The sequence below is a fragment of the Cnephaeus nilssonii genome (genome assembly GCF_951640355.1).
Source record: "Cnephaeus nilssonii genome assembly, chromosome: X".
Taxonomy (NCBI): Eukaryota; Metazoa; Chordata; class Mammalia; order Chiroptera; family Vespertilionidae; genus Cnephaeus; species Cnephaeus nilssonii.
The window spans coordinates 69,659,821-69,682,796 of NC_137071.1; the positions used below are offsets into that span (position 1 = coordinate 69,659,821).

Consider the following 22,976-nt stretch of genomic DNA (forward strand, 5'->3'; position numbering starts at 1 on the left):
GCAATTTCAATATGACTTTTTAAGAAACATCATATATTCCAAAGTCGAATAAAATCTACCATGATAAAAAATATTTTAAAGACAGACATCAGGGGGATAGAAAAATTAATAGCACAGGGCTTTTTTTTTTTTTCATTTAATATGCTTCTAATGCCTCAAGTTATAGGTAGACATGTTGGAACATATCTATATATATAAAAGGTTTATATGTTAATAAGTGTTCCTCCTATGGTCTGATTGGTCACTATGATGTGCACTGACCACCAGGGGGCAGATACTCAACGCAGGAGCTGCCATGACATGCACTGGCTTGCACCACGGACCTGGCACAGACAAACTAACACTCGGCTTCTCCCAAGTGGGACACAGGTCCCGCCACCACCCTGGAACAAAACCCCACCAAATCATAGCCAATGCTGCCAAGACCCCATAGCGCAGAATGCAGCCCACAGCCCAGTCCAGCCTGGACCGGTTGTGGTAGGCTCCTGGTAATGACATCACATAGCAACGCCTGGCTTCCTCTCCCTAGCAACTAGCCTCCTTAGAGTTTCTTCAGCCCAGGAGCACAGGTGGAAACATTTTACACGTTAACCAAATGTCTGTGAAGCATTTTCCCATGCCTCATCTCATTTGATCCTCACAGAAGTCCTGGAGTAGGTAGATAGGAGACTCAGTGGGATACTATTTTCTTTTCATTAGCTGGAAAATGGATATTTTGAAAGCTTAGAAACTTGACCCAACTGAAAAGAAGTAAGGAATGGTGGACCTTGAAAATGACTTCAGGTTTTCTCACTGTACAGAATATAGTCAAGTACTTTACCCTTTGTTCTCCCTGAGTGATCAACAATAATAATCTGCTTCATGTTGATATCTACTGCTGTGTTGCTGACAATTACCTGAAAGAGAAGTTGGGGTGCTTCACTGGACTGGAAAAAGTTTAGCTAAATCAGAAAGCAGGTGCTTCCTCTCACCAGGCATCCTCGTGGGAGTGACATCGTCTTTAAACCCTGCGTGGCAATCCCTGATGCTCCGCCGTGATGCCCAGGGAAGACAGGGTGACCTGGAAGTCCAACTACTTCCTTAAGATCATACAATTTCTGGATGATTATCCAAAATGCTTCATTGTGGGAGCAGACAGTGTGGGCTCCAAGCAGATGCAACAGATCCGCATGTCCCTCCGTGGGAAGGCAGTGGTGCTGATGGGCAAGAACACCATGATGCACAAGGCCATCCGAGGACATCTGGAAAACAACCCAGCTCTGGAGAAACTGCTGCCTCATATCCGGGGGAATGTGGGCTTTGTGTTCACCACGGAGGACCTCACTGAGATCAGGGACATGCTGCTGGCCAATAAGGTGCCAGCTGCTGCCCGTGCTGGTGCCATTGCCCTGTGTGAAGTCACTGTGCCAGCCCAGAACACTGGTCTGAGGCCAGAGAAGACCTCCTTCTTCCAGGCTTTAGGCATCATCATTAAAATCTCCAGGAGCACCATTGAAATACTGAGTTGTAGAGGGCCCCCCTGGGAAGGCACATGGGCATTTCTTTAATTATTCTTGTCTCTTTCTTTCTTTTATTTCTTAAAATATATTTTATTGATTTTTTACAGAGAGGAAGAGAGAGGGATAGAGAGTTAGAAATATCGATGAGAGAGAAACATCGATCAGCTGCCTCTTGCACACACCCCACTGGGGATGTGCCCGCAACCAAGGTACATGCCCTTGACCGGAATCGAACCCGGGACCCCTGAGTCCGCAGGCCGACGCTCTATCCACTGAGCAAAACCAGTTTCGGCTCTTTCTTTTATTTCTTAACCCTTTGCACTCGCTTGCTTTTTTCTCGATTCCTTTATTCTAATGTTAACCATGTCGAGTCACACTCGACATCCGAGTGCAAAAGGTTAACCCCCAGCTCCTCTACTCAGGAACCAGACCCGCTCCTTTTCCGTGCTGGATGCAGAAAAGAGAGAAACACCCACAGATGTACAGCTGATTAAGACTGGAGACAAAATGGGAGCCAGTGAAGCCACGCTGCTGAACATGCTGAACATCTCCCCCTTCTCCTTTGGGCTGATCATCCAGCAGGTGTTTGACAATGGCAGCATCTACAACCCGGAAGTGCTTGACATCACAGAGTAAACTGCATTCCCGCTTCCTGGAGGGTGTCCGCAATGTTGCCAGCGTATGCCTTCAGATTGGTTACCCAACTGTTGCGTCAGTACCCCATTCTATCATCAGTAGGTACAAGCGAGTTCTGGCTTTGTCTGTGGAGACTGATTACACCTTCCCACGAGCTGAAAAGGTCAAGGCCTTCTTGGCTGATCATCTGCTTTTGTGGCTGCTGCCCCTGTGGCCGCCGCCACCACTGCTGCTCCTGCTGCTGCTGCTGCATCCCCAGCCAAGGTTGAGTTGGAGGAGTCAGACGAGGATATGGGATTTGGTCTCTTTGATTAATTACCAAAAAGCAACCAGCTCAGCCAACTATTTGGAAAACAAGGAAATAAAGGCTTACTTCTCAAAAAAGAAAATAAATCTGAAAGCAGGTTTAATTAAGCAAGTTTATTCTATTATCTATAAAGGCTAAGTTGACTCGTGCATGCACGATACATATAAAGCTCTTGCTGGTGCCATTCATACGTGTGTGTTTTGATCTGTCATTGTTGATCATGAATTTGGTTGATACCTCTATTATAGAGAAAGGGCAAATAGTCATATTAAGATATATCTTCTAATTAATTTCCTTTCAATGTGCACAAATTCGTGCACCAGGCCACTAGTATTTATATAAATAAACAAACTATTTCTGTTAGAAGGAATATTTAGAGATAAAAACCACTTAGAAAAGTTTGAAAGAAAAGTGGACTCCCGCCCTAACCAGTTTGGCTCAGTGGATAGAGCATTGGCCTGTGTACTGAAGGGTCCCAGGTTTGATTCCAGTCAAGGGCATGTACCTTGGTTGCGGGCACATCCCCAGTAGGGGGTGTGCAGGAGGCGGCTGATCGATGTTTCTCTCTCATCGATGTTTCTAACTCTCCCTCTCCCTCTCTGTAAAAATTAAAATATATTTTTTTTAAAAAGTGGACTCCCATGAGACTTAGAAAACCTAGCTTTTTAAATGAAATGCTTTAAAGAAAAATAAATTATCAAGGTTTCTAAGTTTATATTAGTCTCTTGACTGTACAAAGATGGCACTTCTTTTACATGACTATTACATTTAAAAGATAACATTTCCTTTTGGAGTAACAATTGTGAATGTACCTAATGCCACTGAATTGTTCACTTAAAAATGATAGGTTTTGCCCTAATCGGTTTGGCTCAGTGGATAGAGCATCGGCCTGCGGACTGCGGACTGAAGGGTCCCAAGTTTGATTCCAGTCAAGGGCATGTACCTTGGTTGTGGGCACAGCCCCATTAGGGAGCGTGCAGGAAGCAGCTGATTGATGTTTCTTTCTCAATGATGTTTCTAACTCTATCCCTCTCCCTTCTTCTCTGTAAAAAATCAATAAAATATATTTTAAAAAATGATAGGTTTTATGTTATGTGTATTTTTCTACAATAATAAGTAAAAATATCATACCATACTTTCAGATAGAAATTGCAGAAGTCAGGAATATAAATGGTTTGGAGAGGGAATCCAGACTTGTGAGAAATACATTTTATTATTTTCAGACTTGGTGGAAATGTTACTTTCTGTCTTGGGATGCTGTTAATTTTTGAAAAGATTAAATTATGATTCAAATTAAAAATGAACATGAAATATTTTTCAGCACAATGAACTGCTAAGATTATGAAAATTGTTGAAGGAGGTAAGTGTATACAATATATACAATATAATAAAAACAATATAGTATGTTAAATTTCATACATACATAGAAAATAAATGCTAGGATATCATTGCTGGGTTAAATACAAAACTGGTTAATATCATAAGGGCAATAAATTTTAGACATTGAGGTTATCTGTTCCACTGAACAGAAATCATTTCCATATCTATTAGACAAAATATCTACAAGTTAGAATCAGCCTCATAGAATTGAAAGCCTGCTCAATCAACAGAAAGTGAAGCTCAGCCCTGCACTGAAATGATATCCAGTAACCTGTTTTCTTTACCCAAGTTTTGTATAATTTTTCTGACAGTGCAACGTGCCCCCCCTTCTAATATGCAAGATTTATGCAGCAATTTTCAAACTTCTTCATCTCATGGCACACATAAACTAATGACTAAAAGTTTGCGGCACACCAAAAATATCTATTTTTGCCAGTTTGACACACAAAAAAAAACAGGTATAACTGTGATTCATTCACACAGGACAGCTATTGTTGTGTTGGCTGATGTAATTTTTTTTATTTGACAATCTAAGGGAAAAGAGGTCAGTGCCCCTGACTAAATAGTCAGATATTGCACGTTTTAAAAATTCTTTTAAAAAAATTAAAAAAATTCTTACAGCACACTGGTTGAAAATGACTGGTTTATGGAATAGGGAAAAATGGCAGTTTTGCCTCCCTTCACAAACCACAAGTGTTAATAGGGATCATCCTGATAGTGGAAATTGGAGTTTGAATGTTTCTTTTGCTATGCAATAATTTTTAGGACAGATCTTGTGTGTGTTTTAACATGGCACCCTGAATTTTAGAAATAATAAACAAAGTCACTTTGTCTCTAAATTCCTCATCCAGTGTTCCTTGCCAGCCCTGGGCTCCCATAGAACAAGAACTAGGCCTCGGGCTTGAAGCTTTGGCTCCAAATCCAGCCTTCCTCTAGCTATCTTCACCATTCTCAGGAGCTTCAGGTTCCATAGCCAGCAGCTCAATCCCAGAGGCAGAAGATTCTGCTCTCCTGCACTGCAGGAGGCTGAGGCAGAAAGGGACTGCACGGTCACATGGGCTGACGGTGGATCATGTGACCGCGCTCGCCTTTGGGCGGGCCTAGAGGTGTATCCTACCGAAAAGAGTCAGGAAGAGTGAGGATCGACCGACTGCTGCCGGAGGACTGGTAGGATGTTACGGTGGGTGGGTGGCTGTCTCTCCGCGCCGCAGGAGCCTGAAACCTAGTTGCAGAAGACCAGAAATACAGTATTTGTTGCTAGAGGAAACAGCCCCGCGGGCAACTGCGAGCGTCTTTGCTGGGTCTGTCTTTCGTCCAGGAGTTCAAGAAGCAGGAAGTCATCCTGCGGGAGGCACACGTGGAGAGAAGCGGTGGTTGCTTGCAGAGGAGATAGGAACGCAGAAGGTGGGTTCGAGACCAGGAAATGGCATCTACAGGAGGTGGTGGCTGAGACTAGATCAGTGGTTCCCAGCGTGGGGCACACACCCCACAAGAGGGGGCAATTTTATTTTTAAGGGGGGCAATTCGAGAATGAGTTATTAACAGTGAATTTTTTGCATTTCTTATGGTTCTAGGGGCCTCATATACAGTATATGCATATATATTGCGACATATTTATGCATTTCAGTTCTCTATTATATGTTTTGAAACTTTATTTGCTATTTTTCATATTATTATTATTTTTTAACAATTTCATAGTGATTTCTTCCTCAGTACTTCAACTGTCCTTTTGTTCTTTTATTTTTCTCATTCATGGATGCCATGTTCTTTGGAATCTTATTTAGACCAAGTTAATGGCCTTTTAGGCTTCCTACATGAGAATAGGAGTTCACTTTTTGTATAATAAGAGTTATATGTCACGGGGCGGGCATCAGGATTTTAGAGATGCTTAGGCGGGGCATAGCCAAACAAAAGTTGGGAACCACTGGACTACATCCTGGTAGAGGAAGTGCCTGAGACCCTCCTGCTTTCTGAACACCTGTCTCCTTACCCCCAGGCTCCCTTCCCAGTGTTGTGTGATTCTGTTTCTATGTGTGGGTGAGGTAGGTGGACACATGGAGGAAGTTAGCTCAGGGGAGCCTAGAGTTTGGAAACCGTGAAGTGACATTTTGTGAACATGCAACTCATATAAACCAGTGGTGCTGGCTCTGGAAAAGCAGGTGTGAGGATAGGAACCCTGAGCTACAACCCTGTCCTCAAACCTATTTGCCACTTACTCTATTTTTTGTCTTTTCCAGAGGATGGGGATTGCTAAGACCAGCTCAAAATTGAGAGAGGGGGAAGAGAAGAAGGGAGGTGGGGAATATATCTGCCTTATGCTCCAAGGCTCCAGCTCCCTGGAGTTGCAAGAGAGGAATGAATCCAAGTTTGAACAACTCTTGAGAAGGGGGTTTGGAGACAGATTCAGGAGGAGGGAACCTAGATGCTGAGACCTTTGGCAGAGGATTTCTCTTTGGGATACTGCCAAGCTTTAAACCCCCGAGAGAATATCTGGATCTCAGCCCTGGGCAGCATCTCCCTCCCATCTGGGAATACAGAAGTGGCTATTCCATTTGAGGCTCCCTGACTTTTTAGTCCTGGGCTTCAGAGTAGGATCTTTCTGGGAAACAGTTGCAGAAACTGCTCTGTGGATGGTCCTGTAGATTCCCCTCTACAGATGTTTTGCTCTCTTCCATGTGTTTTGCTCTCTGCCCAGTTTTTAGGACTTGTTCCTTTGGTCTCATCCTAGGTGGCAGCCCTTGAAAAGTTCTTGTCTTCTTTCTAACAGAATATTACCAAACCTGAGGGGGTCATGGGAACCCCTGATGCCCCTAGGATACATGCCAAGGCAGTTTAGGAAAGTGTCACTAGGAAGTAATTAATTTCCCTAAAGCTACCCATATCCTTATTTTTATTCTCAGTGTACTAGTAGAGTGGAAACTATGCTGTAATACTACTTCAGGCCCTCATGTTTACATTTAAAAGCTAGGATTAAGCAGTGGACTTGTGGGGTAGAGTTACAGAGACTGAGGCCTAGGATTGACTCCTCCTCTCTTATCCCTGCCTCCTTTGTTATTCTCTTTCCTCCACTCTCCAGCAATATAGTACTGGTAAGATAAGTATTGGGGCCAATTTTCAGATTACGGTCTTTTGGCTTAAGCTCTGTTGTCTCTGGTCTATGTGTGTGTGGTTATAGAGTTTGACAAAAGAGACTACCTCAAACATAGTGTGGTATGGAAAGTATATATCTAAACTTTGTCCCTGGTTCCTAGAACAGACCTTTAAAAAAACCTTAGGGAATTCTTGAGTGATAGGAGTGTCTTTGTTTTGCCAATGAACTGACTTATCGTGGGCCCTTAGATAGCTTTAGGATGTGGGCTGGTCACCAGAAGGACCAACCACATGATTAGAACCTTAGACCACAGAGGGAAGGAGTGCTGGATTTGGATCTCAATCGGGTGGCCATTGATTTAATCATGCATATATAAAGAATCCCCGATGCAAACTCAGGGCTTTGTGGAGCTTCCTGGTTGGTAAACACACTGATATCTAGGGAGGGTGATTTGCCCTGAACCTATGGGAAGAGGGCATGGAAGCTATGTGTCTAAGATCCTTCCAGACCTTGTCCTATGTGTAGCCTTTATAATAAAACTATAATGTGAAATATAGTACTTTTAATAATTTCTGTTTTTCTAGTAAATTATCAAACCTAAGAGGGTCATGGGAACCCCTGAATCAGAAGCATGGGTTATTGTCCCCAAGACTTGTAACTGGCATCTTATCTGAAATGGGGGCAGTATTAAGGACTGCCTTAAATCTGTGGAGTCTAATGCTAACTCCAGGTAGTTGGTGTCAAAGAATTGATGTCAGAATAAGTGTCATTCTCTTAGCAGCCACCGCTGGATTAATATCTATAAACCTACCTCTGATCCTATGCATCATACATAAATAAGTTAAAATGAAGGAGGCAGAGCCCAGCAGAATATATTATGGGAGGTGGGCAGCATATGTTTTTGTGACACATGCCTGCATAATTTTTAAAGTTCTCTATAATTTTTTTTCTTATCAGAATTCGCTCAGCCTAGAATTCCTATTGGGGGCAATGTGTTTAAATTTTTGGGAGCTTCACATTGTGGTCTTGCTGGATACCTCTTAGTCCTACTTTCATGGTAAGCAAATACTTAAGCTATTCACACCTATGGAATTTTTTAGTCTCAGCCAAAGAGCAGGGTAAGTTGTGTGTGTGTGTGTGTGTGTGTGTGTGTGTGTGTCCAAGAATGAAGATGATTATATTCTGATCACTCCTTGGCCAGAATCATCCCTCAATTTTTCTGGGGTATAGCTGAAGTAAAAACCTCACCACTCACATGGCCCTTCTGTTTCTACCCCCTTTCTGGATAAATATTACGTGGATCTCATGTAATAAGATAATAAGGGTCCATTCAAATGTCATTTGAGCCCTGGCCGATGTACACAGTGGTTAGTGTTGTCCTGTATACCAAAAGGTCGCGGGTTCGATTCTGGTCAGGCCACATACCCAGATTTTGGGTTCAGTCCCCTTTTGTGGCACTTATGTGAGACAACTGATCGATGTTTTTCTCTCATTTTGTTGTTTCTCTCTCTCTCCTTCACCCTTTGTCTCTCTCTAGAATCAATGAAAAACATATCTCCGGGTGAGGATTTTTTTTTTTTTAATGTCAGTTGACCTTCCTGGAGATAAATTTAGAGTGGATTTGTCATCTCTCCAGTCATAAATGAAAGAAAGGTATTTTCTTACAGCACAGTTGGACTCAGCACCCACTGACACTCTCTGTCCCCAGTTTCAAAAGAGCAACCTTCAATGAGATCTCATTTATAAAATACTACCAGGTTCTCGATACAGGGTTTCAAGGCCCTCACCTTTCCATACAATTCCACCTTTCCAACTCCATCTCCCAACACTTTCTTCCAAGTCAGGGTCAGGACTAGAATAAGATAAGGACACAGTTTGAGGAGGTACTCACTCAGGTACCTTACCCTAATCCAAACCCTGCTCCACTTTGCTGCACTCAAGCCACATTGGGCTGTTATTTCCCAACCCAATTATACTCTGCCTTTCCCCAATGTTCACTCAATCATCACTACTCTCACAATCCTTTCTCTGCCTAGGGCAGTGATGGTGAACCTATGACACACGTGTCAGCACTAACACGCGTAGCCATTTCTGATGACACACGGCCGCTGAGGCGGCCGCATGCCGAGGATGAAACATTTGCTGCTCCTGAGGATGAAACATTTGCGACTAGAGTCTTGGAGTTGGTTTTTTCCTCAAAGTGACACACTACCTGAGTTATGCTCAGTTTTTTGGCAAAGTTTGACACACCAAGCTCAAAAGGTTGCCCATCACTGACCTAGGGAAACATATTCATCCTTTTTGAAGTCTTTCTGATACTCTCACCTTTACTGTTTGCCCGTTGGTAGGAAGTAACTCCTCTGCACAGTTTTTTATTTGCCCCTATTTTAGCATTTGTTTCTTTATGCTATGTACTGGAGTCTTTTTTTAATGAATAAGACAGAATTCGTATAGAGGTAATATAGAGGAAGAAACTTGGACTCTGGAAGTGTGAATCAAACTCATCTGTCTGACTGGAACACCTGAGCCTTTTGTTACTTATAATAGTAGTATTGATATATTGAGTGCTTGATTTGTACCAGATACTATTCTAAGGGTTCTAAATGTATTAACTTATTTAATCCTCAAAACAAAATTATGGAGTACATACTGTTGTTGTCCCCATTTTACATATGAGGAAGCTGAGGCACAGATTGGTTAAGTAACTTGGCCAAGCTCACTGAGCTGATTAACAGAAGAGCTGAGATCCAAACCTTTGTAGTTTGAATCTGGAGTTGGTGTGCATTACCACTATGCTATGTCTATATCCCTGTAGTGCTGATTATCAGTAAAAGCTGCCATCATCACTGTCACTATCTTCATCATCAGATTTTCCTTATGTTACTGGAAAGGGGTCCTGGCCCTTAGAGGGTCTGACTAGGGCGGACCCATGGTGTGTGGGTTCTTGACCTCATGCAGGAACAATTTCACAACACAAGTCCAGGTGAATTTTAGAGGACATTTATTACTAGTAAAGCTGCGGACAGTGAAATAATAAAGGGCTAGGGAAATGAGCCTAGGCTGGTCTGCTTTGGCTTACTAATAAGTCAGAGAAAAGGGGGACTTGGGGTCAGGTTCAGGGGATGAACTGCCATTGCCCACTGCTGCCCTGGATGCAAGTCTCATGGGGTCCCTTAGAGTTTAGGAGATGTGTGCCTGTGGGAGGGAGAAGGGAGGGAAGAAGAGGGGAAAGGGAATGGCAAGGGCTGCTCCCCAGAGGGAGAGGGTGAGTGCTGGGTCCTTTGGAAGCTTTTATCTCTTTCTTGAAGGCAGGAATCTTAGGGGAGGTCTCAGCAGAATATTCATCAGTTTTCTAGATGTGCTCCTTCAGGGTTATGGTCTTCACTGATTGGTCAGTGTCAGGGCAGGGTCCTTAGTCATTGCAGCTGGTCCTGGTGTCACCTACCTGGTTTTGCTGCTTTTCTGGGCTTGGAGTTCTAAAACAACCGAGCCCTAGATGTTATCTCTAGGGAGATGACCTTCTGTATCTGCTAAAAATTGCTCTTCCAGTTTGTTCAGTTTTCCTATTCCACTTGTTCTGACATACTAGTCTGTCTCACTTACAGCTTGTAGCAAAGTACTCTATTCATCATAAAGAAACTGAAACCTGTGTATAGTTAGACCTCCTGTTCCTTAACCCCTTCTTCCTATGTACCAGTCTATTCCAGCTTTTCCTTCCTTCCAATATGTAAATATTTCTCTCTTCTCCATGTCCAGCGCGTCTAGAGAGTGGTTCGGTTCCTGAGTAGGGGCTGCTGGGGATTAATAAAATGAGAGAAAGAGACAGACACAGAGATGGAAGGAAAAAGCTGGGGCCTGGTGGGACAGCTGTCCTCTGATGGAGAGACAGGGACCCAGAGCCAATACAGCCTGTTTATTTTATACAGCAAAAACCAGGAAGTTTTACTAAAGGTCAAGACAAAGGAGATTATGTGCATTCCTGGGTGGGCCGGAGTTGTATTCATTCCTGGTGCTTGGCTGCATTTAGATAACGAAACCCACCCCCTGGCGCCTGGGCTGAAGGTCAAGCTGACAACACTCCTGCCTCTGGCAAGGCGTGTTTCCAGGACGTGGCTCTGCCAACACCACTGGATTCAGCTGACAATAATTAAAGAAATGCTCTTGTGCCTTCCCAGGTTCTCTCTACACCCAGCATAATGGTCAGTCGTATTCCATCATTTTTACTATGCTTCTACCTTATCATGTAGTGCCTGGTTCCACTGTCCTAGCAAAATCCAAGCTCTTGATAAATCCCAAATATCCAACTGCTTTTATACCTATGTTGCTTAGTGCAGTATGCCTGGGGAAAGTTAACCAAACCTTTCTATTGACACTATGAATTTATCTTTCTCAAACTCAATACAGCCCTCTGAATTGAACACAGATAACCTCTGATATCTTGATATTATGGACATTTCATAAGGGTGCACTTTCACACAATGACTCAAAATTGAAACCAGACTTATCTTTGAGCTCAGGTATTTAATGTATCTCTGAACCCCCCTAGATAAGTAAGGGTTTAGGTTTTCTGCCCAAGGCTTTCCTTTTATATCTAGAACAGAAGCCAGTCACAGTTGTCAGACCTCTAGCAATCATTAGGCAAGGCATTCAGAATTACACTTTTCCTTTCACATGGGAACATGAGTTCTGCCACTGGTTTTAAGAAGTAGGTGCTCACTGATGAGAAAAGTCAGGAACTATTATTCACTGAAGAGTTGTTCTATGCCTGAGCGTACATGAGATTGTACATGAGCATACATTTAAGATTGTTCCATTTTCATATAACAAATAACAACTAAAACTAAATAAGAAAACATGATTCAGATATTGGATGTACTGAAGCCTAGATGGGTGTTTGATTCAGCTAAGGACTTGTTTTTTATTCTATCTCCTTCTGCCATTCACAGTATCAGCTTCCATCTGAAGGCTGGAAGTTTGATGGCTGCAATGATTCTAGGAGTCAAGCAACTTCCTAAGAAAAGAAGACAGTTTTTCCTGATTGCCTTTTCTTATGAGTGAGGACACTTTATTTCGTTCTTCTGCAGTCTTCTCCTAATGTCTCATTGAGCAGAGTCAGGGTTAGATCATCACCCTTCCTAAACCAGAGAGTACCAAGAGAATGGATTACCCCTAGACAAGTGATGGCGAACCTCTGACACGCGTGTCAGTGCCATTTCTGATGACACGCGGCCGCTGAGGCGGCCGCATGCTGAGGATGAAACATTTATGTTATTTAAACTATAAATATCGCGAAATAATGTTTTTCCCTCAAAGTGACACACTACCCGAGTTATGCTCAGTTTTTTGGCGAAGTTTGACACACCAAGCTCAAAAGGTTGCCCATCACTGCCCTAGACAATGCAGATTCAACCCTGGAACTGGGATCAGCCTCCCAGAGACACATGACTACAAGGAGAAGGGAGGCATACTTATGCAAAAATGATGTTCTTTTAGTAAGGGCTTAGTTATGGTAGGCAAAACAGTGTATTACAAAGTATTTAGGTTATAGTAATAAAGAGCACAGGGCAATGTCTTAGCAATTAAGACCACTAAAAGCCACCATGGAGTTATCTACTCTTCCCTACTTACCCCAGCTTACCCCATAATATGACTAGATGACATTTTAAAAAGGAACTAGACAGACCTGATACATGCAGGTATTTCAGAATATTAGATAGTTTCTCATTTTTCAGATCTGAAGTTCAGCTGAGAAGAATAGGACAAAAGCTGTTCACTGGCCTTTAGCTACAGGGTTAAAATCCATAGGCCAGCTTTCCAATGTCAGTTACTATGTAAATAGTTTGGAAGTCATTGCCCTTGTACTGAAAACCGAAGAAAAAAAAACTGAACAAACTGAGAATCCATGACTTATCTTAGACCCATAAGAAAACATGTCACAGGCAAAAGACCACCCTGAATTCTGGAGAAAAGAAAAATCTGGGGAGTCACAACCTATCTGTCCTTACATAGAGCACAAACAGCTAGATACATAAACAGGGCAGAAGACTTAAAGAGTAAATTTGACAAATTGCTGGAGACTGAGTGTGGGATAGTATGAGAGTGAGAAACCCAAACTGCAGTCTTACAGGTTTCATGGGCTTTACTAGTAAATCCAGGAACTCTAGCAGGTTCTTACAGTGAAGACCCCAGAAAGATCTGATGGCTCTGGCAGTGGGAGGGGAAGTGTGCTCCTGTGAAATACACCCAGAGCCTTCTCCATGACAAGACCTACTCTGCAGTGGAAATACTAGTACTTTCCCAGAGCTTTATCTCTGATAAAGGAAGGGCATTCCTCCTAACCACCCCATTCTAGTCTTCCATTTTCATGTAAGAGGGAGAAAGAAGCTAGAAAATAATTGTGAAGGACACAGCCTAGGGACCAAGGCCCACAAAGGACTAGAATTTAATTGTAAGATTATAGAACATTTCACACATTTTTACCATGTCACAAGTGTCCAGTATAATAGGAGTGGAGTACAGCTAAAGGAGCTATAATGTGCATAGATGCTGCAAGGAGTAATTAGGAAAGCCCAAAGATAAGGAAGACAAAAATAAGGACACTAGAGGAATCTGAACACTGGCACCTACAGCTACAGCAAACATTACGCACAGCTCAACTGCTAACCAGCCTAACATAAAACTTCTTGCTGAGGGTCTATTCACCCAATTTCAGACTGCGTAATTATCAGGGAAGTTAAAATACGTTTGGCTCTCCTCTCCCCCTCACAGCCTGCAGTCCCCAGAGCCCCTCCTCTCCCCTCAGCGTCTGGAAGGACGGCTGGTGGGATGGAGGGGGGTAGGCAGACAGGGCAGTCTGGGGATTCACACAGACCAAGGGCGGTTTGTATCCTTCCGCTGCCGCGTCCAGCGCAGCTCCGTTGGACCTCCCCATCCGGCCCCCCGACCCCCGCCCGTCTGCCCCCTAGATTGCAGTGCCAGGAAGGGCACTACAGTGGGGGTGGTCGCCAGGCCGGGGCCGCGTTGGTCCGCTGGGGCGGGCTGGCGCCAACCTGCCCCCACCCCCCGGGCTGGGTCTCCTCTGGCCTGGCCCCGGGCCGGCCCCGCCCCCTCGGGTCGGAACTACGGTGGGCCTGGGGGGCGCCGAGCCCATCCGTGCTGTATCCCTCCGCCCCTTCCCGACACCCTCGCTGCCAGCGCTTCTGTCGCATCCTGCGCAGCCCCTGCCCGGCCGGGTTTGGTGCAGCGGCGCGGGGGCGGGACGCCTCTTTGCGGTTCGGGGCGCGCGGACGGCGGTGGGGACCTGAGTGAGGAGCTGTGAGAGGAGGGGAGGACGACCACCCGGGCCCTGAGCCTGTGAAGGCAAGTGGGGGCTGGCGGCGGGGCAGTGGGCAGCGGGGGCCCCACTCTCCACCAGCTTGCAGCCCGCGGCGCCCCGACCCTGGCGTCCTGGCGAGGAGGAGGCGACCCGGGCTGTCGGAGCCGGTCCCTGAGAGGTGCGCAGCGCCGGGGACCCTGGCGAGGAGGCGGCGCGGGCCGGCCCAAGGCGCCGGGTGGCCGGAGGGCTCCCCGGGCGTCTGCGGAGGCGAAGCGCGCCGGCTGCCCCCCGGCCAGCTCTCCTGGCGCCCGCGCCCCGCCGTCGAGGTGTCTGTGCTGGGAGGGGGCTGAGGGGCGGTTACTGGGGGAGAAATGGCGAGCGGGAGCGGGAGCGGGGCTGGGGGCGGGGGCGGGGGCGAGGGCGATGGCTACTCGGGGCCCTGATTGCGGGAAGGGGCCTGTTGGGGCCCTGCGTTCTGGGTGCTCTCCCTTCCCACAGGCACCTCGTTGATGCCAAAGCCTCATGTTTGCGTGGTAGGTCTGGCGATTTAAGCACAAGTAAGACTACTTAAATTAAGAATACACCAAAATGAAATGTTTATCCGCCTCTTAATACAGCAGTTTTATTTCCTTCCATGTTTAGATCTTGCACCAAATTAAATTCAAGCAAATGACAGGCTGAGAAGCCCATCGATTTTCACGGGAAGGGTCCATATAAACAAATAGTGTGCTGTTAATTCACCTTTCTTATTTGGCAACTGTTTACTCAACACCCCAGCCTACTTTAATATATTGAGATAATGGCGGTTCAGAATAGAGGGGACAGTTTTCTGAAGAGTCCATTTCTAATGCATGAAGTCAGTCTGCTTATTTCAAACTAAATTCCATCTCCATAAACCCTTCACAGCCTCTCATTTTGGTGCAGAGGCAATCTCACAAAAGCTGGATACCTGAGGAACCAGGGGTGCTGAGAGACATTTATTTACTTATTTCCTGATTCTTGAAAAGGAGGTGTTAAGACCTGAATTCTGGGTATATGTCCATTAACCTGATATTTTTCTATTATTGTCAACATTTTCCTGGTGTTTTGCTGAAAACCCCTCTTTCTGTATGGCATGACTCATCTCTAGCTAGAAGACTGTTCTTTGGTGGGAAAGAGAGTATCTCCTGAGGTCCCCTACTGTGGGCTGGCTGGTATAGGTGGTGAATGAGATAGGATCTACTAGTATGTATACATAAAGAAGAAAGGGCTTGGGCATGCAAAGATCCTATTGAAAGAATAGTCCCCATTATCTTTACTGCCTTCTTTCTAAATACATTTGCCTATTTTCACTACCCACTCTTACACCTCATATTTTTGTTCAGGGAAAAGAGGTGTGGCCTCTGCTGGGAAAATGACTGACTTCAGAGTTGGGAGATGTATGTAATTAGACAAACTGCAGGTCTTAGGGGAATGAATGGGGAATCATTGGGCAAGAGTAGACAGATGGGAAGCATATAACATGACCTTGAATGTACAAAAGCATATGTTATAACACTTGTCATGGGTGTTGGGCCATCTCAGTTTCTTCTGTTTTCTCTCCTCTGCCTGTTTATCTCTGTAAGTTTATTCCTTTATCTGTTCCTGTAGAAATCTGTATGTAGCTGTTGACTTTGAATTTAATTAAGAAAGAAGACCAAAATTGTTCATTTGGATCCAAGGTGAGTGTGAGCATGAGCACCCCTACTCATTGGGGTTGGGAAGTGGGTGAGACAGATGGAGCCATTGTCTTCCAGCATTCTAGACAGCTGTGCCCTCACATTCATGTTTAGGAAATGGGGGGGGGGTGAGACAGGAGTGTGCTTATAGGATAATTGACAGACACCCAGGAAATGGGGAGGGAAACCATGAGGAGGACAAAGCCAGAAACATACAGTTGACCCTTGAACAACATGGGTTTGAACTGCGTGGGTCTACTTATATGAGGATTTTTTTCAGTTTACCACAATTGAGTTGATCCACACAGTTCTGCTGACTGCATTTCAAACCTACATTGTTCACGGTTCAACTTTGTGGTTGGGAATCTATGTATGTGGAGAGCCGACTTTATCCATAGATTTCCAACTTCAGCACCCCAACCCTTGCATTGTTCAAGGGCCAACTGTATAGCCAAAGCCCCAGATCTGGAAAGATACCTAGGTGTTGGGTCTAGAAACCAACGTGCATGTCTGTTTACTGAAACTCTGAATTCCAGTCCCTCCTGTTTTTGTCCATAGGTCTGCCTGTGATTTCAGCTGTAGGGCTTATCAACACTGGAAGCAATCAAGAAAGGAAGATCAGTGCAGGTTGGTGTGAGGCCTACCTGGATAGACCCGGATAGTATAGTGGTGTATACCAAAGGCACTGGGTGTTTTGTAGCCTCTCTCACTTTCAGCAAACTTTCCCATCATCCCTGATCCTATTTAATGCAGAGAAGAGTGTGGTAGTGCCTGAGCAGGATGTTGGGCGTTAGTGGGAGTGTGGAAGGGATAAAATGAGGTAACTCCCACTTCTCCTACCAAACAGTCCATCTCTACTCTCTCATGTCCTGTCTGGCTGTCTGCATAGATGAGCACAGTTAGAAAAGGCTTAAAGCCCATTTCCTTCTTCCATCTTAGGTCCATCTCCAGCGGTGACTGTGGTGGCCTTGGAGTGGTGGCAGATTATCACTTTCAGCAAGTCTGCACTCAGGAACCATCATCTTCCCTCGGTCTGAGTGCCTCTGCCCTCTGTCTGTATCATTGACAGAAGTTTTGTGTTCAGAAAGGGGACTGTGTGACTGCTGAACTGACAATTGACTCTAACTCTTGCTACAAAGTTTGTCTCTGATCCCGTGAAAGTGTCAACATATTGACCTCGGACTCGTTGAGAACCAAGGCCAAGACTCTATAGGGCTATCCATCCAACTGGGCTTTAACCATGGGTGGGAAAAGAAACAAGGGCAAAACTGCAAAAAGGGCTGGTGTAGAAGCTAAAACAAAGAGGGAAGCTACTGGCGTAGGCAGACCTGTAGCCAAGACCCAGGCCAAAGCAATGGCCAAGCCAGAGTTTCAGGGAAATGCAGTGGCAGCGGTGAAGGCAGTGTCTAAGAAGAAGATTGTTACTGAAAAGAAAGAAAGAGCCCCAGCAAATTTCAGTCCCAAAGTTGAAGATGATGCCACTCAAGTGTCTCGGTGTCGTTCTGTGGCTAAGGCCAGTGCTAAGACCAAGTCCATGTGTAAAGATAAGGCTAGTATTGATACCTGTGCTGGGGAAGAGACCAGTGTTGGTTCTAGGTTCTGGAATAGAGAAGAGACTAATAATAGTTCCAGTGCCAAGGATGAAGGTAAAGCTGATACTGGTCCCCCATCCTGTGCTGAGAAGTTGAAGCCTGTGGCAAGCACTAGCTATAAAGCTAGGCCAGGGGCTGAAGAGGAAGAGGAAGAGAATGTTATTGGGAACTGGTTTTGGGATGGAGATGAAACTAGCTTTGACCCTGATCCTAAACCTGTGAGCAGAATAGTTAGGCCCCAGCCTGTGGATGAAATTAATGAAAAAGATAGGCCCAAGGACTGGTCTGAGGTAACTATCTGGCCCAATGCCCCTGCTGTAACTCCAGCAGTGTTAGGATTTAGATCTCAAGTCACATCTGAGACAAGGTCTCCTTCATATATTGTCCTGGGCTCATCTGAGGAAAATGCTCATGCGTTGCCTGAGGAAACAGATAGTTCTTCTAAGAGCATAGTCTCATGCGCAGAGTCTCTCCCGGAGCACCCGTTTGGTTCTGACCCTTGCATGCAGACTATAGAGGAGATTAGACGCCAAATCAAGATCAGGGAGATGAATGGGATTAAGCCATTTGCTTGTCCTTGCAAAATGGAATGTTACATGAATTCTGAGGAATTTGAAAAACTTGTTGCCTTACTTGAGTCAACTACTGATCCTCTCATTCATAAAGTAGCTCAAATTGCAATGGGGGTCATTAAGGTTCATCCATTTGCCCAAGATTTCATTAATGAGGTCGGTGTAGTGACACTTATTGAAAGCTTGCTTAGTTTTCCTTCCACTGAAATGAGAAAAAATGCTGTAATTACACTGAATAATCCTTCTGGGGATGAAAGACACCGAAGGATTGAATTACATGTTAAACATATGTGTAAGGAAACCATGTGTTTTCCCTTGAACTCACCCGGACAGCAATCTGGCTTAAAAATACTGGGGCAACTGACTACTGATATTAACCGTCACCATATTGTTGCCTGCTATCTTTCAGATCTTTTTTATTTGATTTCCCAGGGAAATCGTAAAACCAGAAATCTTGCTTTGAAGGTACTTTTGAATATGTCTGAAAACCCAGTTGCAGCCAGAGACATGATCAATATAAGGTCATTGGCAGCATTAAAACTAGTCTTTAACCAGAAAGAAGCAAAAGCCAATCTCGTTAGTACTGTGGCCATATTTATTAACATAAAGGAGCATATCAGAAAGGGATCAATTGTAGTTGTCGATCACTCTAGTTACAGTACACTCATGGACATTTTCCGTGAAGTTAAAGCGATTATTGAAACACTGTAAAATGAACCAGAAATAGAACACAGAATAATCTCCAAATTCTGATAGGCTGTCTGTTCTCAAAGAACCTTGCATAATATTTTGTTTGTTATAGTGTGCACATTATAAATGATATCTTTAACACTTACTTGTGGTAGTCTCTAGGTTTGAGCTAGACCATTTTTGGGATATCAAGTATTATTACATTGTGAGTTGAAAATGTTGATTTTTATCTTGTGTAGATGGGGCACTTTTCAACGTTTTACTTAATAAATTAGTGAACCAGTTCATCCTAAGTAAGCTAACTTGTTCATTAGTATCTGCTTAGATCCATTTGTGGCTTCAAATGGCAAAAAAATAGCCTTAATTTATAATCTAGTTGCAGAAGTAAGGCATATACACACAAAAAGATAACTAACAGGTCATACATGCATTTGCACACTCTCATTGTGAAATGTACACTCTAAACATAAAGGAGGTAGGTGTGTCTATGAGATGTTTAAGAATTCATTTTCCTCCTATTCTGCCTACATCATATAGCATATTCTACAACCCAGAAATGGCCCTGAATCCTAATTAAATGTAAGATTCACTTTTAAATGCCAGTACTACATTTATAACTCATTGTTAGGCTATTTCATTTGTCGAGGTCATTTCACAGAAGAGAAAGGAGGTAGGTATAAGGAGGAAACATTTGCTGAATACCTGCTCTTATGTCAGGCAATGTGTTGGCACTATACAGTTTTTCCCCCTCTTTTGGCAATGGTCCTGTGAGTCTAGGTACTGGTAGTTATTTCTTTTTTGTATGACTCATTGTGGATCACTGCCAATGAGAATTGGGGAGGTTAAATACTTTTTTCCTAGATTCCCATAGAGGCAGGTGGCATAGCTGTTCTATTTAAAAAAACAAACAAACATTTACTATGCTACTTTACAGTCCTCTCACTTTTTTAGGTGGTGGCATTGAAGGCTCAGAGACTGGTTTTAATGATTCATTTTGCTGTAGATAATGCCCCTGCCAGTTTTGCAATTCTTTACTTCCTCCAAATGCACATGTCCATTAGGCATTTGGGTTTCGGAGAAAAGTCTGGGATGAGTGTATGGATATGAACTGGCAGCGCCTGGAAAGTAGTAGGTACCCAAAACTATTGAATAACATGTAAATTTGGAGTCATTAGCAAGTAAAATTTGCTATATCCTTATCTTTTTCAACCTGATTATATTTTTTTGTCAAGAGAATGACTCATTCTGTACATTGTTTCATACATTACATTTTAAAAATATTGCTTCCTCCTTGCAAAATCATAACTTAATTTTTTATGATTTTTTTCTATTTCATATGTGTCATGAAATGTCAAAAGGATCCATCATTTACTAGTAGTCTAGTCTACATTCTGCATTTGTACCAGCTAAAATTACAGGATAGACTTAATTGGAGAAATTTAGACCCAGAACTGCAGCTTTCTCAACACAGAACAGGAAAGCTAGGAGAGAAGCTGCTGTCTCAACTGACATAACAGTGATTCCTGGAAGTCTTCATGGTTCAGAAAGCATCCCCAGGACTTTTGGATTGTGGCTGTGTTCTCTACAGTTCATGGTAGGAACTACAACCCCTGATCTGAGTTGATGAGAATGTCCCAGTGTGCAAAAATAGTAGGTTATATGCTTTGAAAATTTTAAACAAGAAACTAACACAAGATCATACTGTAAATTAATGTTTATAACTTGCTTTCCCCCCACTATCTGTATATTGTGAATATCTTTGCATGTCAATAAATGTGTTACTGCAGCATATTTTTGAATCACTCAATTTGTGTGTGTGTGTGTGTGTGTGTGTGTGTTAACAGTTGGTGCATATTGCCTAATCTTTTATTACATATCCTCTTAAACAATATGCACAAATTCTCTTGCAAAAATAAGGCTGTAGTGTTCTGCAACTTGCTTTTTCGTCTTTCCAGTTATCTTTTCAGTTATAGTATTAACCCTTTGCACTCGCTTGCTTTTTTCTCGATTCCTTTATTCTAACGCTAACCGTGTTGAGTCACACTCAACATCCGAGTGCAAAAGGTAAAACATATCTGCCACATGCTTTTTATAGCTTTATTGAGATATAATTGACATACATTAACCCATACATATTCAAAGTATACAATTTGATAAGTTTTGACATACGTATACACACATGAAACAATCACCACAGTCAAGATAGTGAACATATCTACTACCCTGAAAAGTTCCTTTGTAGTCCCCTCCCTCCTAGCACTCGGTGTCTCCTTGCCCTCAGACAACCATTGATCTGCTTTATGACAATATAGAATCATTCTCATTTTCTGTAGTCCTATATAATAAAGAGGTGATATGCAAATTAACCCTTATACCATCACAAGATGGCTGCACCCAGAGTGGAGACAGGGTTCCCATAAAGAGTGATCCGTAGGGACCTGAGGCAGCGTGGTGTTGGGCTGAGCCTGCGCCCCCCGCCCAGCAGGGCTTGACGGGGGACCTCAAGGCACGCCCCCCACCCAAGTGCCAGGCCGGGGGACCTCAGGCCATGCGCCCTGGTGCCGGGCAGGGGTCCTGAGGGTGTGCCAGGGGAACTGTGGCTGTGCCCCTCACCCAGCATGCACTGGGGGACCTGAGGCTTTGCCTCCCACCCGGTGTGTGCTGAGGGACCTAAAGCTGCACCCCCTGCCCAGCGGGGTTTGACGGGGGACCTGAGGCTGCGCCCCCAGGTGGCAGGGCTTGACGGGGACCTGAGGTTGTGCCCCTGCCTGGCGGGGCTTGAAGGGGGTGGGGCCAGCTGAGTCTGGATCTTGCCCAATGGGTGTGGGGCTGGCCGGGGCTGGGTCTTGCATGATTTTGAGGCGCATGCGGGTGGGTGGGGACTTGACTCTTGGTCCCACGGCACGCCCCAGACTGACAGGAGGAAGATTTTCATATACATTTTACTAATTTTCTTTCATCTCTGACACTTCAATTATAGAGAAAGGGCAAATAGCGATATTAAAATATTTCCTCTAATTCCCTTTTAATGTGAACGAATTTTGTGCACTGGGCTACTAATTTTATCTAAATGGAATTCGCACATGTATTCTTTTGAGGATGTCTGGCTTCTTTCACTTACTATAATTATTTGAGATCCATCCATGTTATATGTATCAATAGTAATTGCTCTTTATTGTCAAGTAGTATTCCACAATATGATTATATCAGTTTGCTTATCCATTTACCTGTTGATGAAAATTTGGGTTGCTTCCAGATTTGGGCTATTAGAAATAAAGCTGCTATCAGCATTCATGTACAACTGTTGCTTTTCTCTTGGATAAATACCTAGGAGTGGGATAGCTGGATCATGTGGTAAGTATATGTTTAACTTACTTATTCTGTACATTGCTATAGCTTTATAATGTCTTGAATCAGACAGTGTGAGTCCTCTAACTTTATTATTTGCAAGGTTATTTTTGGTTATTATTCATGTTTTTCCATATGAATTTTAGAATCAGCTTGTCAATTTCTATCAAACCTCCAGTTGGGATTTTGGTTGAGATAGCTTTGAACAATAGATCAATTTGGGGATAACTGACATTTTAACAATATTGAATCTTCTGATGCATTAAGAGAATATACAGGGGGCAAAAGTAGGTTTACAGTTGTTTGTATAGAACAGTGATGGCGAACCTATGACACGCATGTCAGCACTGACACCCGTAGCCATTTCTGATGACACGCGGCTGCTGAGGCAGCCATATGCCAAGGATGAAACATTTGCTGCTCCTGAGGATGAAACATTTGCGACTAGAGTCTTGGAGTTAGACATTTAACTCCAAGACTCTAGTCGCAAATGTTTCATCCTCCCCTATTAGACACTCTGTGCTGGAGGTCTGTAGGCCAAAACAACAGAAGTCCGGCACAGAGCGTCTAGTTCTGGGACTTCCGGTTAAGCCGGGATCTTTGCCCTCACTTCCGCCAGCAGAGCAGGGAGCAGCGGAACGCAGCGGGGGACGCATCTCTGGGGGCCCTGCCATTACCAGTAACCAAATAACAGTTAACCACAGCAACCATTATCTACTGTTCTGGGGTGTCATGGATTTCTAATCCATCATTACTGAGATAAGTGAGGGGGAGGCTGGGAGAGGCGAGGGTTTGTGGCATGCTATGGGTGCCATTTCCCGCCATTAGAAATAGCGGCAGCCATTTTAA

The 22,976-nt window shown here is 44.0% G+C and overlaps 1 protein-coding gene and 1 pseudogene across 7 annotated transcripts; both read left to right on the forward strand.

Moving 5' to 3' along the window:
- Positions 1-1,022: 1,022 nt before the first annotated feature.
- On the forward strand, positions 1,023-2,912 carry LOC307096347 (large ribosomal subunit protein uL10-like; annotated as a pseudogene). Its single transcript has 2 exons — positions 1,023-1,506; positions 1,978-2,912. The product of its transcript is annotated as a large ribosomal subunit protein uL10-like (transcript).
- A 1,533-nt stretch (positions 2,913-4,445) lies between these two features.
- GPRASP3 (G protein-coupled receptor associated sorting protein family member 3) lies at positions 4,446-20,568 on the forward strand. 6 transcript variants are annotated; one of them, XM_079765919.1, is made up of 6 exons: positions 4,446-4,989; positions 5,141-5,226; positions 7,871-7,970; positions 15,858-15,928; positions 16,484-16,552; positions 16,865-20,568. In XM_079765919.1, the coding sequence occupies exon 6, from the start codon at positions 17,166-17,168 to the stop codon at positions 18,798-18,800; it is 1,635 nt and encodes a 544-aa protein (XP_079622045.1). In that variant the 5' UTR covers positions 4,446-4,989; positions 5,141-5,226; positions 7,871-7,970; positions 15,858-15,928; positions 16,484-16,552; positions 16,865-17,165; the 3' UTR covers positions 18,801-20,568. The 6 variants fall into 6 exon arrangements, with proteins under 6 accessions (XP_079622045.1, XP_079622047.1, XP_079622048.1 ...); XM_079765921.1 differs by lacking the exon at positions 7,871-7,970; XM_079765917.1 differs by lacking the exon at positions 4,446-4,989 and having other exon boundaries at positions 4,996-5,226.
- The last annotated feature ends 2,408 nt before the right edge of the window (positions 20,569-22,976 follow it).